This window comes from Micropterus salmoides, unplaced genomic scaffold, assembly GCF_014851395.1.
Source record: "Micropterus salmoides isolate LMB-PRFRI ecotype aquatic unplaced genomic scaffold, ASM1485139v1 Ms_hic_scaffold_18, whole genome shotgun sequence".
In the NCBI taxonomy this organism is placed as follows: Eukaryota; Metazoa; Chordata; class Actinopteri; order Centrarchiformes; family Centrarchidae; genus Micropterus; species Micropterus salmoides.
In genome coordinates, this window is record NW_024040928.1 from 6,531,973 (window position 1) to 6,550,651 (window position 18,679).

At 39.6% G+C, this 18,679-nt stretch overlaps 1 protein-coding gene across 1 annotated transcript in view; it reads left to right on the forward strand.

Moving 5' to 3' along the window:
• snap25a (synaptosome associated protein 25a) overlaps positions 1 to 18,679 on the forward strand; it is a 39,928-nt gene that overhangs the window by 17,225 nt on the left and 4,024 nt on the right. Inside the window, exons 2-6 of the mRNA XM_038727747.1 lie at positions 378 to 524; positions 2,435 to 2,476; positions 6,733 to 6,781; positions 10,595 to 10,712; positions 17,563 to 17,682. Of these exons, the coding sequence (XP_038583675.1) occupies positions 453 to 524; positions 2,435 to 2,476; positions 6,733 to 6,781; positions 10,595 to 10,712; positions 17,563 to 17,682 (401 nt within the window). The 5' untranslated portion in view covers positions 378 to 452. The remainder of the gene's footprint in view (positions 1 to 377; positions 525 to 2,434; positions 2,477 to 6,732; positions 6,782 to 10,594; positions 10,713 to 17,562; positions 17,683 to 18,679) is intronic.

Here is an 18,679-nt window from a genome sequence, read left to right on the forward strand (position 1 = left end):
TGCAAACATTGTTTTCCTGCTGCCACTGTTGCGTTTTTCTAATCCTCCGTTTATTAGTACAGACTGTTCAAAGCATTATCATTGCTCAGAGAGATACAGAGAGGAGACCATGAATGTATAATGTTGAGGGTATGCAAGCACAGGTGCATGCCAGGTTAATGTTTTGATTACCTTAATTACTGCACCGTATTTTTAAAACTGTCTTTCAGTTTTGTTGACTTTTCCAAATGCCAAAAGCAAGCTCATTTCTATTTTAATAGTCAATTGTCAAATTATCCAAATTATCCTTTACCCAGAGACTGTTTATGTCACAGCGGACTGTTCCCCCTGCAGCATCCAGATATTCATCCTTTGCTTATGTTTTGACTTTCTTCCAGCCCTCCCTGAACTTCCAATAGGATCTTCTCTTTTTCCCTGTTGGAGACCTTCTCCACCCCCCACATCCAGCAGCCATGGCAGATGACGCGGACATGCGCAATGAGCTGTCAGACATGCAGCAACGCGCCGACCAGCTGGCCGATGAGGTGAGAACAACATGCTCGCTGCATCACGGTGATTTCATTAGTGATGGCGCACAGACATGATGGCAAGCGCGCATTCATGCATACTTACTCACAGAGACTGGACATTCATATGCATACAAATGAGAACCACACGTACATTTGAGAGACTTTAAAATGGCAGATCCTAAAATTCATGACCGACTTATACTAGAAATTTGGGGAATAAAAATACAGTATAGGGTAAATATAATTTGAGCATGTACTTGCAACAGTTTTTAACAAAACTAAACCCTCTTTTCACAAATTTTCTAATATATTTTTTTATATTTTCAGATAAAAGCTATTTTAATAAAACAAAACTCTTTGTTGTAACTGCATTCTCATAATGCGTAGGAGCTTTTATACCATGACCTCAACATAGTTACAAATGTAGCTCAGTTCTTGATGGCATAATAATAGAAATTTTACAGCACCATGTTATTGTCTGCCTTGGGCTATGGCTGTTTTGTATGTGACAGGAGAGTCTACCTGCATCTGACTTTAGATAACACTACATGGTAACATCTTGAGAGTTTGTTTGTGTGTTCATTAGTTCACTTATGAGCATGAATTTACAAAACTGATGCATGAGTGTGTCCATGTTCATGTGTAGGAATTTATGTCTGTGCTTCAACTTGCGTGTGTGTGTGTGTTTCAACAGAAGTGAGAGAGAGAGGGACAGAGACAGAGAGAGAGTCTTAGCCATGGCCCAGAGCAGATTAGCCCACACCCCTCCAGCTTCACATATGACTCACACTAGCACAGCTGATCAGAATATTAAACACACACACACACAAACATGAACATAGGGCATGCACAAAATGGCCGCATCACAATAACTGGTTTTTCCCTGGTTACACTGACTTATGTGAGCTATCAGATCCACAGAGATGACAGCAGCTCCTGTAATGGCCATTTCAGATCAAGTGTTAAAATATAAATGCAAGGATATTCTAGTTGCCTCATGACAAGAGAAACAAAATAAGGAAAATGGGTAAAAAGGAAGTATGAAAGAATGAGGAAAGAGGCAGATGAGTTGAAAAGGAGAAAAGAAAAAATATATGTTCATTTCAAGGCTGTGCCCCATTCGATTCCTTGCCTAACCCCCCTTCCTTAGCCCTCACCACTGTGGGGGATCCGCAGCGAGCACAGCAAGGCGAAGCTGTGTCATTGTGAGAATAACAAGATATCACAGAGCGCCGTCCCTGCCGAGTGGCTCTAGCTACCAAACTGTGCTCTGCAGCCACACGCTTCTTAGACAGGGAATTGGAACGTGCGGCTCCATATCTGTCGCCACACAGGCTAATAATAGACAACCAACAGTCTGGGAGAAAGGGATAGCGAGGGGGGGATCAAAGCATGCTTTTATTACAAGAGTGTAGTTATTTTTATTGGCAGAGCTGCTGTATTCTTGAGTAAATCACTGGTGAGTTACTAGATCTCAAACATGCTTCAAAGCAGTTTAGTTTGATCTCAAAATCCAAAAGACTGTATGCATTAAATTGATTGACAATTATAACTTCAGTATTACAGCTCCGTTGAACATTGCCATCAAGGGTCGATCATATTCGACATGTGCCAAAGAGCAGACAGTCTAACTCTGTTAGTTCATGTCGAGTTCATGTCGATAAACTTCTGATATTGATCCTTTTTGTGTCCCGCTGATTGTTTAAATTGACACCACTTTGTAGTGATACATGCTCACTTATGCTCAATTCAATAAAGTTACATGATTGTGTAGTTTTTGTGTAAACACCGGGGAGATTCGATGTATTTGTTGTCCATTTTAGAATTTTGATGTCAACAGTATTTTTTCCCTTTTATGTTGGCTGTAACTGTTTGAATCTGCTAATCTCAAATGGAAACTAACTGTATCTTCTATTTCTCCACAGTCACTGGAGAGCACTCGTCGTATGCTGCAGTTGGTGGAAGAGGTAAGAAAAACCCACACCACTTTGAACTATGGCTCCTCATTGGTGTAAATGGTTAATATGACTAAATATGACACTGCAAGAATTGGAAATGAATGCAGTGATACTGGAAGTCTATCATGTCTCAGATACACTTTGGGCAAAGTTCTTCTGAATGCAGGACAGGCTGATGTTATCAGAAAAACTTGAAAAGAAAACTGCAGCACCCTACTAAATTCAGTTAATTAATTTGATTTGAGTTATATTATTGAAATTTTAATTTGGGATGGGAAGAAGGACTCCAACTCAAAGAGCAGGCACAACATTAGCATGAAGGTTAAACAAATATTCTGTGTCTAGTTTGTAGTTTATATTCTATGTATATTTTGTGCCCTCAGTCAAGAAATAATTACACTTTTTTTTGATGAGATGCTTTACATTTTACAAATTACAATAATGTTACCGTAGTCATGCTTTAATTGTGCATCTGATGGCACCATCATTACCAATACAGTTTTTACACAATGACCCCATTATTCTAATTTTCCAACAAAGAGCATCATGCTATTCGCAGCAGTTTACAACTGTGAGAGGAGCAGAGTGCGAGACTGTAGCAACACACATGAAGCACACTAGAGTTACACAGTAGGTTGTTTCACAGGGGCAGGGCTGAATGTGTGCTGGTACAGCAAAGACAAGATGCTCTTTGGTATCTTTACATGGTTGCGCAATAGTAAATCCAAGAGTAGCCCAGTGTTAAAGAAAAAAGTCGACTGTTTTCTATGACAGAAAAATGTGATGATTTGAGACCCTTCCTGAAACAGGGTTGAACAATATGAAACTGAGTAAAGAGGAATGTGATTTAATATCCCACATGGGGACAGTGACTGACTTATTTGCTTTCTTGCCTAGAGTTAGATAAGAAGACTGATTCCAGTGTCAGGAAACCATTAGCTTAGCTTAACACAAAGACTGTAAGCAGGACAAACAGCTAACCTGGCTCTGTCCAAAATTTAAAAATAAAATCTGCACAGCTGCACCTTTCAAAGCTCAGTAATTAACACATTATATCTCCTTCTTATATCTCTCTTTGAATCTGTACAAACAACAAAAAATTATTGTTTTACGGGGATACTGAATCCAAATTCAAGATTTACCATACACAGTAATTTTCTGTCCCAAGTGCCTGAATCCATTTGTGTTGGCAGGCAGGGCTGAGTGAACCATGAGTCAACTGAGCAATGGCGTGAATAGAACATTTAGTAAACTGAACTAACATCAGAGAGAGAATACACACACAAACACACACACACACACAGACTGTGCAGATTTTTATTTGTTCATGTAACATTCATGCCAAAAAATAATACTGAGGAGAAAGAAAAACAGAAACTCTGTAACATGTCAACAGGCAGACAGAGGAAAGAGGGAATAAAAGGCAGAGAGAAGGATAGAGGGGGAGAACAAGTGTGCAGAGCTTGGGGAGGTGGTGTCTGACAAGCTCTCTGTGCAGAACACAAGGTCATATTGATCATCAGTCCACAGAAGTCACAGCGTAGCTCCACCCTACGAGGCCGGGAGACATCAAATTGCTAGAGATGTTTATATCACACAAATAGTGTGGCTAGCATGCCCTACTTTCTAGATAATAGTCAATCTATTTTATGAAATCAATCAGGATTTTTTATGTCCAGTTCAAACTTCAGAAATGTGTAATCGACTGAGGAGATGATGGGTTGGAAAAATGCAATGGCAACAATAGCAAAACAGTTTAAAAAAACACATTCTCCACAGCTTTCACCTGAGAAAGTTTACATTTCCAAGCACTTCTAAGCAATCAATTACATCCTCCATGGGCACGTCGTCAAGCTTAGCTGTGTTTATCCCACAAATTGGTTGCAGCTAAACAAGCCTCAGTGGATTGCACCTTACTATAAGGTTTAACAAGTAAGGATTATTTTATTTTAGATTATATTATTATAAATTATATAATAGAAATACAAGATATTGACTTTGTTCAAAGGTGCGTCATATAATCATTTGATGAGAGAGTGATGCCAATCGGGAAATATAGCTTTTAAGTTTCACTAACAAAATCAGATGAATCCAATCAAATCAAGTCAGTTTTATTTATGCCTTAGCCTAAAATCACAAATTTAAAAGATAAACGCTTGCTTTTGAGAAAATAAGATTCCTTAAACCAAATCTTAAACGTGTAAATATAAGGTACCATATATAATCTAACTGTAATCCATAATTAATTAATTTGACATATATGAACACACATTTGCAACCCATCTGCAACCCATCTGACAAAATATATGAGTCTAACCACCTGATGTGAATAAGGAATCCACATTGAACCATCACCAGTCCTGTATGGGATCATGGTTGATTTTCCCCAGGGTCACATTTCAACTACTTTGGGATTTCTCTCTTGGACATAGGCTTGCTGAATTACAGAATCATTTATACACCACAGTTTCCTTATTGCTCTCCCTTCAAACATCAGGCTTTCCTCCCAAACCGCTGAGGAGGCAGGGGGGATGTGTGCGTGTAATGGTGTGTATGTGTGCATTCAAGTACGTGCGTGAACACTGACACATCGTAATCTTATTTATGCCTATCAGGCCGAAGCAGGTGCCACATCTTAGTGTGGCGGTGCTACATTTCTAAGAAGCAGAGAGTAAGAAGAGTTGTTTCTAAGCAAGTGTCACTATCCTCTGCCTCCTCACACTCTTTCTACCAGCATCAAAACCTGGTGCTAACCCAGCCTATCAGTGACTAATAGCTTTACTGTTACACTCATGCAGGCTCAGCTGGAGAGATTTTTCACAGTCAGGAAGGAATTAAAAGGAAAATCTGAAGGCTGAAATGGGCTAATGGGTGGTGATGGCTTACATGCATTTAGTGTGAGAGACCTGGGTTGGATTCCCATTTAGCCACATCCACCAATGTGTCACCCCTAATTGCTCCAGAGGCGTGACCTCTGACATATACCTCAGTTGTAAGCCTGTAAATGTAAATGAAAGAAAATTTGGGAAAAAACAAAAATGATCTCACTAACATGTTACTACAGCATGGTCCAAATGTCTAACAGCTGTTGACTCTTAAGATCCTGGGTTATTAATTGTGTCATTTGTACACAATGGCAGGGTTTCATCTTAATGAGAATTTTTCTTTGCTGTCAGCATTATTATTGTTAATCTCCCGGGTGCCATTTCTACGTTTCCTAGTGTAATGGCCGAATGACCATTGACCCTTCTAATCAATACCAGCCTGCATGCTGACATTTGGGGAGCAAATTATTCTAATTTCTTCCTTTAGGACAATTGGAATATCAGCTAAATGAACCGCGGGTATCATGATATTAAATTAGTCACTGTCCTGCTTTACAGAATTCATGATAGTCTTTTATATTATTGTGTGGAACATCATAGGTCCCAACAGATACATTTTCTAAAATATGTGGGTCTTCTTGTTCCACATTTGCAATTCTCTACTTTTATTTTAACTTTAGGATGTGTTCTGTTTTTCTCTGTGAATATTTAATGGAATAGCTCATGATTTTGTGACATAATTAGCTTTCTTGCAGATTTAGCTCAGAAAAAGGATACTTTATACTGAAAGTGAAGCTAGAGCCACGATAGGTCATCTTAGCATAAAGACTAAAAGCAGCCTACTTCTGTACAAAGGTTAAAAGACCAACACTTCTTAAGCCCACTAATTGACACATTATTTCAAATTTGTTTTGTGGGTTTATGGGGAGTTCCATGCAAGAGCTATTTCTAGGTTGGGCCAGTGACTAGAGACAGGCTAGCTGTTTTCCCCTGCTTCCACTTTTAATCTAAGCTAACCAGCTGCTAGCCCAAGGTTCAAATTTAGTGTCCAAACTTGGGAGTGGTAACAATTTTTTCATCTAACTCTCCACAAAAAAAGCATGTGTAATTCCTAAAATGCAAACTGCTGCCTTAATCATGTCACCACAAGCCTTGTCACAATTGTTAATTTAAAGGCATGCAGATAAAGCCTTAGCTTCCCTCCCTTGTGCTAGCTGAAAGTTTAATTGTCTTCAGTCAGTGTGTTTTATTGTATTAGAAGAATCCAATATCACGGAATGTTAATTAGAGTGAAAGTTTCAGATGAAAAGTGAAAATGTGAAGGGGAAATTGCTCAGTTGCCAGTGAATTCAGCTGTTGTATACTCATGTCTGACCTCTATTTCATTTCATTTTCTTCCCTCCCTCACTCCCCCTTTCTACCTGGCTGTTTGGGGAATAGAGCAAAGATGCCGGCATCAGGACTTTGGTTATGCTGGATGAGCAGGGAGGTAAGTCTGCAAGAGTTGGGGCGAGTTTAGTCACAAAATATAGGTATTAATAACTGAGCAATTCACCTATAACAAAGCTGCTATAATGATTATGTAGTTTGTAAAAGTAATACATGATGAATATTATTATGATTAATACCAGCAGTGCCACAATGGTCATTATTATTTATACTTAGCAATGTTGGTGTTACATTAATGGTAACAAAACACTTTGGATGGTTAATGGATGAATTGTTTCATATGCAGTTGCTTGTTTTTATTTAAATGCATTTCCAAACTAATTCATTTTGTTCCTATTTTTTTTTTTGTAATAGTTCTTAAATTGGATTTTGATTTAACACATGGTTTATTTGATTGCCATTTTAACTTTGGGGGATTTTTCTTTTTTTCAGCTTCCTTTAACCTTTGTTTCCTGGGGCTAACATTTTTCATTTTAGTTTGCTTAACTGCTTTTGATTTGCCAGCAGCTTTTTTTTATTTTCATTCTGCAAAAGGAAATCTTGAAAGTGCCAAAACATTGACAGAAAAATATTTAATGCCAGCCACTGCAGTGCCAAAACCCTACTGCTCAACATCCAGAATCCAGTTGGGTTAGCATGTTCGTCCCTGTCGCAGCCGATGGCACAATGACTTCTCGGCTGTTCACGGATTTGTCTTCTCTAGAATTAATGAGTGAAAGCTGTTTGGATGTTAACATGATTAAAATGCAGTCATGTTGATGTCATAGACTTAGTAACCTCAAATTCATTGCCAACAGATTTTACATTTTACAGCATCAGCTAACAAGCCTTAAAGCCAAATAAGAAATTCCACCTGTAAAAATATGCAATATTATATGGTTCTGGTCAAATGTCACTTCTTAAATTATTACAATTTGGCCAACCAGTCTTTAGCCTTTTCTTGTAAATACTATTGGAAGCCTAAACAGGTCTCAGAACAGCTAAACAGGCAATGCCACCCTGCTAATAGTCCAGAGGTGTAAATATACAAGAGGTGCAAAAGAAAAACGATCGATTTAGCTGGTAATGACAAAATATTCTATCACTTCTCTATCAACCCATTTACTGCTTTGTACAATCCCTGGTTGGATGCAGTTTGTTACTGAGCAAACCAACAACCCACATTATATCACATGGTTTAAAGGGTGCGTCTTCAAAAAAGGTTCATAGTAGCAGTAGCAGTAAAGCTTGTGAATTAATTTGCTATGTGGGATCTCGGCTCTCCCATTGGCTGGAAGGCATGTAAACCCATTTACCTGTAAGAGAGAGTCTCACTTGCACAATAGAATCAATCACTCAGGGAGATGAAAGCTCTATCCCTCCTCTGAATATCCATTATCCCTAGTATTATTGACTTTGTGCAGGCAGGACAGCTGGAGCGCTATGGCAGTTGATACTTGAGACAGTTATTAAGCGAGACCTATTATGCGTTTCCATATTTTATGTCTTATCTACAATGTTACAATGTTGGATATTCATGTTAAACATGGTCAAAGCTTCAAATAATGAGGTTAAAGTATTTAAAAGAAATCCCTGTGCAAAACAACCTCAGATTTCCTCCTGTTCTGAACGTTTTGAAGTGCTTTTTCTAGCAACGGCTCAGTTTTACGACACACAGAGCTACACTGAGCCGGTATTCCATATATCAGTCTGTCTGTACCGTGGCAACAACATCCTGGTAACATGCTTCAGGTCTTGGCCAATGAGAAGACAGTGGGCTTTGAGAGGGGAGGCCTTAAAGATACAGGAGCACCTACAGATTGTTTCAGACAGTGGCTGAAATGAAGGCCTACATGAAGGGCCAGTATAAGATAGAAAAACATTTTTTTGAACTACTAACTTTGAATCATGCAAAGCAGCCATACAGGAATCACAGAACTACAATATAGGACTGGAAAAGCAGTATAATAGGTCTCCTTTAAAGGGTGTAGAGGTTTGTTTTTGGTAAAATATAATGTTAAACTTATAGCCACTGATCATTTTTTTCTTGACAATCACTCTTTAATGAGTGCAGCATGCTTAATGCTGTTACCCCACTTCACTCTAATAACAATGACTCAACATGGATCCTTTCTTGGTTGAATATATTTACATAAATGCATGCCAACCAGGGATTTTACAAATCTGAAAAAGTCAATGAATTGCTTTCTGAATCCGCTCCATATTTAACTGTGCTTCACCCTTTCACACTCTGCCTGTGCTGTAATCACAATCAGGATGGAAACTTCTTTGTACTTGTGGAAGAGTCACCAGCCCACCATCCACCACATCAGCATGACAAAGGCCCTGACGCTCATAAACCAGAATCCAATCATACTTTAAATCCTTTCAGTTACCTTGAAGGTTTGCAAAGCCAGACAAAGCAACATAGTCAGTTTTCAGTTAAATAACCCAGTTTTATTCCCTCCATTGTGGCAGCAAACTTCAACAATGTAATTCACCAAAACTGGTATTAAAAATTTTTTTTAAGTAGCCTCTTAAAGGGTCTCTTAACTAAAAGAAGGCATGTTCGCAATGCTCATGTCTTAATCCACAGCCCATGAGGGACTTGAAGCCGTTCAGATTTCAATACAATTTAAAAATTCCAGTTACTGTTATGGTTCGTATAGTGGTTGCTAGGGCTTAATCAGATCAAAGAACATTTAATATCAAACTCATTTATATTGTTTAACTTTTACCTAAGAGGGACATATTATTTTGCCTTAAATTAGATGGATGTCTGAACAGCAAAAAGAAGCAACTTTATCTAAACTGCTTGTGGAAAAAAGACCTGTCATCATGCTGGCACCATATACGCAGCTCTGAGATGAAATGTCTTTGCTTTGGTCTGGTTATAAAAATTTTATAAAACATTTTCTCTGAACACAGTTGCAAGGATTTGAACTGCAAGGAAGCAAACTTGTATTATCTTGTTCTGTGACTTTTGACACTTAGCATGTGTCACAAGTAACAAATAAGGGAATATTTAGACAGTTTGGGAAAAAACATCTATTTGCTCTCTTGCATACATGAGAAAATGTATACCATTCTCATATCTGTAAGCTAAATATGAAGCTACAGTCAGGAGACAGTTAGCTTAGCTTAGCATAAAGTCTCAAAGCAGGGGGAAACAGCTATCCTAGCTCTGTCCAAAGGCAATCCAATTCGCCTACAAATACTTCTAAAGCTCACTTATTAACACATCGTATTGTTTGTTTAATCCATAAAAACCGCAGAGTAAGAATGTCATTGTCCTTATTTGATTTTTTGTGCTTTTTATGCCATTCTCTGGCCCAATAATTCCGTAAGTACACATAATGGTATTTTATCCATCAAATCGATGCACTTAATAGAAACTTAGTTCAGTCCTTATCTCTAAACCTGCCACACACACGCACATACACACACATGACTCAGTTACTGCTCATCATAACTCATATTTCTGTCAACCAGTCAATGAAATTCATTCCACTACTGTCATCCCTTTGTCCTGACCAGAGCAACTCGATCGTGTTGAAGATGGCATGAACCATATCAACCAAGACATGAAGGAAGCCGAGAAAAATTTAAAAGATTTAGGGAAATGCTGTGGGCTTTTCATATGTCCATGTAACAAGTAGGTACTGACAACGTGCCCCAGGTCCTTTACATATGTGGTGGCGTCCAGTTTTTCCTCTTTTTTTCTTTTTTGTTTTACTTTTTTTCGTCACAGTGAGTGTCTGAAGTTGTTGTCTCTCTCCTTTGTCCTCTCTTTATCTCTTTCTTCCTCTCCTTCCTCCCTCTCTCTCTTCTTGTGCTTCGTTCTGTGGGGGATAAATGACTTGTGTTTAATCAGAGCAACTGGAGCGCATCGAGGAGGGAATGGACCAAATCAATAAGGACATGAAGGATGCAGAAAAGAATTTGAACGATCTAGGGAAATTCTGTGGTCTTTGCTCCTGTCCATGTAACAAGTAGGTGCTGCTTGCCTGCCTGCCTGCCTGCCATTCAAAAATAAGAATAAATATCTAAGAAATCAAAATATAATCGAGGTAGAAGTGACATCACGATGGCCATCAGCCAATAGTCCGCTCTGCTCCAGATCCAAATAAACTCTGACTCCGCCCCTTTCGCATCCATATGAGGTGGACACAGGAGACCATGTGTTTTCAAATACTTTCTCTCCCACACACACAGACATACACAGTACACTTAAAGTTGAACTGAAATTTGAATTACCCCCCACATTTTGTGTAAGGAAAAACTACAAGGAACTATTGTGCATGATTTTGCATTTTGTGGAAACAGTGTAAGCTTCAAGCCTCTGTCAGCGTTTGACTGACTCTTGAGCACCCTCTCAGAAAGTGGAAGCTAGTTTGCATAGCTTTCTAATGTTAGCACTGATTCCCACTAAAAATGACTTTTTGCTAATATGCTGAGGGCCCATACAGTCAGTGATGTGCCCATCTTGCATTATAGAAATAAAGGGGTTCTTACTAATGTTAGCTGACTCTCTTCTATAGGTCCAAATGTGGAAAATGACCAGACTACAGTTACAGGTAGTTCTGTAAGCTCAGCACTCTGTACATTACCTAGTTTGAATAATTTGAATCACAACACATAAGGAATGCTCAAATCACAGCTGGAACTAAACAACGGCTACAAGGTCGGTGCTCCAGCCGGTTAACTGTGGGTCTGTTCATTTTGAAGTAATATTACAAAAAAATATTTAGTGCCTGCGCGCACAGATATTGCACCAATCATATTTCCAGGGCTGACATTATCAGTCAAAACCAAAAATTCATGCCCTTGGTGAACAGTAATATACAGGGCTAGCCTGGCATTGCATGCATTATCAACAAGCGCAGACCAAAATGCCTCTGGACGCAAGTGGATAGACCTACAACTAATCAGTGCAAAATGTTAGCATGTAGCATAGTTCGTAAATTAAACTTACCAAATTCTGTTGGAAGTACCGCAAGCACATCTTTCTTATTAACAAAAGCTGTCTTTTAGAGAAAATACCCCATCCAGTTTGTTTAATATTGTAGAGCAGATTCAACAGAAACAGATCGACATCATTGACTGTAGTGTCCATGACGTCACCCATAGGTTTCAACCAAGAGTGATTATGAAGCTCAGTGTGGTGACTCCAGAGATGGGGACTTGAGTTTGAGACTTGGACTCGACAGTTTTATTTATTTAACATTACACTGTGTTTGAGAGTCTGCAGGTGGTTTTGACTTCCAGTAGTTAATAAGCTGTCATTAATTGCATTGCACATTACATGGTTGTTCTCTGTAAGTAAAAAACAGGTTACAGTTACAGTCTGTTATAGCTCTCTTATAGCTATGCAGTTAAAAGCAGCCTGGATTGAACACAGCAAGTGATACAACATTCATTATAACCACAAGTTACTTGAGACTTTACTTGGACTCAAGCTCAAAGACTTGAGACTTGACTTGGACTCTTGCTCAGAGACTTGAGACTTGACTTGGACTCTAGCTCAAAGACTTATGAGCATCTCTGGGTGACTCAGCCTCCGCCATCTAGGCAGTGACTCTGACTCTGCCTAGCTTAATTATGCTCAACTGTAAACTTTATATAACGGTAATAACGGCTGAGTAAACCAAATTCACCCCATGTACAGTTGTCATGATTGGGGAAATAAGCTGCAGAGACCAAAAAACTGCTGTAAAGTTGGTCATATTAACGTGGGTTTCTATAGGGATTGACTTGCTTTTGGAGTGAGCCTCAAGTGGCCATTCGAGGAACTGCAGTTTGTGGCACTTCCACTTTGTCTTCATTTTTCAGCCCCGGACGTTACCGCTTGTTCCACATCAATAGCAGCCATCTATGTTTATGAAAATGTATCAGTGTTGGTCCTCTGTGAGATGTCGTATCAAACCCCATATTAAATAAACTATTGTGCTTGGCCCGACCAGATCCAGGACAGGTGGAAATCTGTCTGAATGGGGGGGGGGGGGTCAGACGTAACTGCAAGATCAAATTAAACATGAGCTTGCCGATTTGTCTGATTCAAGAAACACCAAGGATATATACACTGATTTCTTAGCAAAAATGAATTAATTTCAGTTCAACTTTAATGTAAATTCAGCAATATTCAGACACATAATGTGGGTAATTGTGGACACATGCGGCAGCCTTGGGTTATTACCATGTCTTCTACCCTAGATTGGCCTCCAGACATGCAGTATCCCAGAATTCATAGGTCCACGACTGGCAGGCATCTCATAGTCAGTCAGTCTGAGCCATCGCTACACGATTGGTGTCGGAGAAGTAGCACAGATACTTCCAAATTACAAACTATGTCATTAACCATGTAAACACCTTAACCCTACCTTAAAGGTACTTATCTCTTTGCTGGTTTGCTGCTGCCTTTTGCACATGTCTGGTTTGCAAAACCAACACGTTCTCACTCCCGACTCGTCACATGTTGATGCTTGATCAAGGCCCTTTGTCGTCGCTTTTTAACACCCTAGGTAGCCCTTTTGTGTCATTTATTGACTTTTAGGGCTCCGCGGTCAAGTTAGCAACAATAAATATGCAACGTCCGGTTAGACTTTCAAAATGAAACGCTAGTGTTTCCAAACATTGCCATTTTGAAACGTTATTAAAGAAGTGAAACGTTGCAGTTTGGTTAAGTTTAGGCACAAAAAGTATTTGGTTGGGTTTAGGCATCAAAACTACTTGGTAAAGGTTAGGAAAAGATCATGGTTTGGGTTAACTACGTATGTCAGTTAACACATAAGTTAACTAACACCACTTACTTCAATTTATGTAACTTGCCTAACTAACCAAACTAAAATATTTAATGTTCACTTTTTACTTCACACAGGATACGAACCCCGGTCTCCTGGTTCAATGTCAGGGTTCAGGACCTCCATTCACTTCAACCACATCCTTACTGACTCTTTTCTGTTAAATATCATATACCTTCCTTTACCGTCAAAAACCGACGCTATAGGGCTTCCCCCACTACATTGAACAATATGAAGCTATAGGGATCCCCAATGCGTAACAAACTGACGATGATGGGTCTTGACCATGTGTCCATATGTGACGAGTCAGGGAGTGAGAACGGGTTGGCAAAACATAAATAGACTGGGCAAGTCCCAAATCCCATAAATCCAAGCTCAAAAAGTCCAGTCCTCCACATAATCTCTTCTCCACTCAGCCAAGGCCATGGTTCATCAATAAGTGCCTCTCTCAACACCCTTCTACCAAGTGCCCTTCTCCAAGTGCCATATTCTCTAAGCTTCCACTTCTCCAAACACTGTTATAATTGGAGTCATCTACATGAAGGTGTAGCCGTTGTGGAAGTCCTACTTTTGCAACATTTGATTCACACTGAAAAGGAATACATTTTTAGTATTAATGCAAAGTGATGTGAAGAGGGGACTTCTACAATGATATTGCTGTAGCTGTGTACTGTTGGCCTTCCCAACTGTAAATATAACTGTAAATAACTTCAATTCAACTAAAAGAGCAGGGCTGGGGCTCCAAAAGCGTCTTGGCACTCAGATCATTTTATGTGTTGACTCCAGCTGGAAATTCAGTGATCTTGGTCCCAAAATGACTTTGGTCAGCCTGGTCCAGGACTGTTTGACACTTCTACTCATCTGCATGATCTCTACCACCACCACACCGCTCTAACATCCAGTAGATCGTCACCTCTTTGCAGGCAACAAGACCTTTTTGTTTCCCTCTGAGCACCCCCCTCCTCCCACCACCATTTTTTAACCACCAAGTGCCAATAACATGGAATGACTGGCGAGCATGACCCTTTGAATGCTCATGCATGCATGACAATGCAACTCATAAAAGCAATGCTATACATGATGATGCTAAGGTGATGATGCTGAAATTAACAATGAAGGTGATGATTGATGATGTTGATGGTGATGATGAACAAATCTTTTTATGTTTTATTTACCACGAGCAGTAGGGGCATTTTCTCTGGTAAACACTGAATCAACGGCAGACAGTCATAAGAATTTATAAATTAAAATTTTTGAAAATGTCAAAATCTCTGCAAAGAATGAAAATTGTTAGTGTCAAAAACTATGCCAAAATATTCAAGCAATACTTTCCTATAGTTTGCACTTATGATCACTGAAAACATTGTTTTATATGCCACCTTTGAGGATGATTACAACCTTCATTTTGTGATTTTATAGATTGGACCCAATCTAAAAGCAAAAAAATATGTGAATTGTTAATATGTTAGTCCTTCTTGCACGAGAAAAGAAGGAGAAGAAGAAAAAATGGAAGAGAAAAGGGGTAAGGTACATGACAAAATCATCAAACGCTAGAAGGAAGGCAGTTAAGAAGACAAAAATAACAGTATGACACATTCAAAGCCAAGGAGAAAAAGAGGAGTGATTTGTGTTGTTCCTGGGAGCTGGAAACTAGGTTAAGACACATGCGCAGTAAAATATTTTCAGGGATGTAGTCATGTTTGTTCTCTAAAGTGGGTACATCATGCCACTGCGCAGGTGCTTTGTGGTGCCTTTGTCTTTACATGACTCCACGTGGCGATCCAGCCCACTGCTGCCTTGTTTTTTTCCCTCTGCTTCTGCTGCAGTTTTTCTGCAGTGCCACCTCTCCTGCAGAGCATTGTGCTAAATTAGCTTCTATCCTGCACTGGCTGTTGAACATTACTGTGAGCTAAGCTCCCTCTCCCGCGGGGATCTCGCTCACATGTAGGTCAGCCATATCAGATAGTGGCATGATAGCCTGCTGGTAAGTTAATTCAAACTGAATGCGCACATAGATGGATGCTAGAAAGACAAAAGAGACATAGTTTTGTATGTTTTTTTTCACCACTCGGAGAGTGAGACTTAATTCCATCATACTTGCTGAAATATTTTTTAATCCCTTCATCATGCTGGCTGTCTATCAGAATTAGCTGACTCCTGGTTTTCTGGTACTTAATGTCTTTGGATTCTGGCTGTGGATTTTCATTGGTGGATAGCTCAACTTGCGGGTCAATCAGAGAACGAATTCGATAGAATGAGTTTGGTTTTAACCCAGGATCTGTAATTCTCATATGATCTAATCAGATCATCTCAGTTCAAACAAGTGAAGCTGATTAGAGAAGTGTATTATCTCTTTTCTTAAACTGCAAGGAAGCAAATTGCAAAGGAGAACAAACTGGATATCAACTAAAGGGGCGAATGATGTGAGAGGAGAGAACAGGGCATGAGAGGGAAAGTATGTACAATATTAAGGAAGATGTGAAAGAAAACCTGAAGGCTGAGAAGAAGAACAAAGTAGGAACAAAAAAACAGGACTCAGACAAGGGTAGCATGCGTGTTTACCACACTGGTGTGTGTCATCAGGGACAGGGAGCTAAGCGAAGCCTTGCCTCAGTCCATTTCTATTAATAAAAGCAGTGTAGGAGGCTGAGCCATCGCCTTCCCTGATACAGCTCGAATACATCCACACAGCACTCCAAGGTTATACAAAACTGAGCAACTGATGCTGCAATACAAGCAAAAAAATGACGGGATATTGCTGAATGGAGGGAGAAAGAACATAGATATGAGATTCATTTCTCAGGAATATCATGTGTGAAAGTTTGAGAGGTGAAAAGCTTTTGGCTGTCCAAAGAGTTTAAATTCTAGAAATACAAGCACTTAACTAAAGAAATAAAAAAGGAACCTCTCTCTGTTACCTTCCTCTCTATCCCTGACTCTTTTGTGCCAAATCAGATGCTGAACCTGACGGTGTAGGGTTGACAGGCGGAGTGAGGTGACATTTACAAAGCCATGCAGCTGAGCTGATTGTGTGTGCTGTTAGCACAGCTGGATCAGTTGTACACTGTCTACTATTGAAACGGATATGGCTGAATCCACAGGATGTGTTCATGTCCAAATCCTTATCACACTCTTCACACCTCTGCCTTACCACTACCGGACATCCCAGTTTGTCCAGAACTCTGAACCTGGAAAAAAAAGCTGTGACCTCATAAAAAACACAAAGCGAGGGTGGGGATGTTACAGTGAAGGGTGGGGATGTTACAGTGAAGGGTGGGGGTGTTACAGGGTCTAGGAACGGGTAACCATGGTGTTATTCTCTGTTGACTCCCTCCAGTTTCTTGTTTTGTTTTGTTTCCTTTTGTTGTTTGGCAGTTTGTTCTCCTCATTAATCATCGTCCCTCATAACGATGTTAACAGTCCTGTACACTGTGTTGTGTGTCTGCCAAAAGCTCGTCTCTTCTCTGTTTTCTGTCACACTGGGATATTTAAGTGTGGGAGTGGGGTGGGTGTTATCATTGCAACAGCACAGACCTGCTTGGTTTGAAGAAGAAAAAAAACGTAAAGGGAAGGGTTATTGTCACACACTGAGTCATCCCACATGTTGAAGCTATTAAAATGCATGTCAAGATTGTACAAAATAGACAGATATAACTAGTGCCTTGTGTCTGAACAGTATGTTATATACCCACAAGATATAACATCACACACATTTGCTATTGTGTAACAACCGAATTAGCCTGTACATAAAAAAACTCAGTCTACCAACCAGTCCATGCCTGCTATGCTTTGCTTGACTTAGTCTAATCCTCACCATATATTTATGTTCTGAATGCATGAAACCAAATAACACCTTTGTGTCAGTTGATCACACTACAACTTAAATATATGTATATATATATATATACACACATATATATATATATCTCTTTGTAGATTTGACTAATGGGAAGCCAGCCTGGTTGAGGTAAATGATTAATCGTTTGGTCAAACTGTTGAGTAACTGTCCCTCCTCATCCTCCCCTTCGCTGTCGACGGCCAGAATGAAGAGCGGAGCCAGCAAGGCCTGGGGGAACAACCAGGATGGGGTGGTGGCCAGCCAGCCTGCCCGTGTTGTGGACGAGCGTGAACAGATGGCCATCAGTGGAGGCTTCATCCGCAGGTAAGAGGGGAGCTTAAGGTTTACGCATAGAAACACCTTCAGACTAGTCAGACTCTCTATGAGGTGGCTACTTTCAGTGAATGATGGGAGTGGGCTCTCTTTAAAGGGAGATGAAATGAGGTGTAAGGGAATGTAAAAATATGCATAGGTAGACAGAAAGAGGTGAGTGCATGCATATCAGAGGAATAAGAGTGTCCATGTGGAGGCGGTGCAGACATTTTGGGTTGTACCAGGACCACGAAGGGACACCCACACAAAGGATATAGACAGAAGCAACGGGGAGTGATATTTAAGTTTTTATATTATTTTTTAAAAATGCATATTTTCCTTCTTGCTGAGAGTTAGATGAGAACATCGATACCACTCTCATATATGTACATTTAATATCCACAGCCAGGAGACGGTTAGCTTAGCTTAGCAAAAGACTGGAAACAGGAGGAAACATTCCAGCACCTCTAAAGATCACTAATTACTATGTTTTATCTTGTTTGTTTAATCTCATTTAGTTTTTTTTTAAATGGAAATGACAGCCACTGCTCCCTGCCAAGAAATAGTCCGACACCAAACCCACTACAAAACCACACCTTGTGATTTTGACAATTCAGTTTTTGTACAGATTAAACAAATAAGATACCACCTTTTAATTAGTGAGCTTTAGTGATGCTTGTGGGTTGGTGTTTATTTAAGCTTCAGTTTCCCCTTGCTTCCAGTCTTTTAGCTATTACAGTACAATAGAATGTCTCCTGTGGCTCTAAAGACTGAGATAGTAGTATCTAGTAGTAGTAATATCTAGTAGTAGTAATAGTAATGATTATGATGTCATCAGGCTTATCTCAGATTGTTTCAGGATAATGTACATTTTTATCAGAAAGCCTGCATTACAAATTGGGGTTGTAGAGTTTAAAAGATGTGAGAGTTCACCAGACTTGGAGGTTGCATTGTGGGAATTGTAGTATTTAGCATTTTCCGAGCTTGAACCAAACTCGAGGATAAAAAG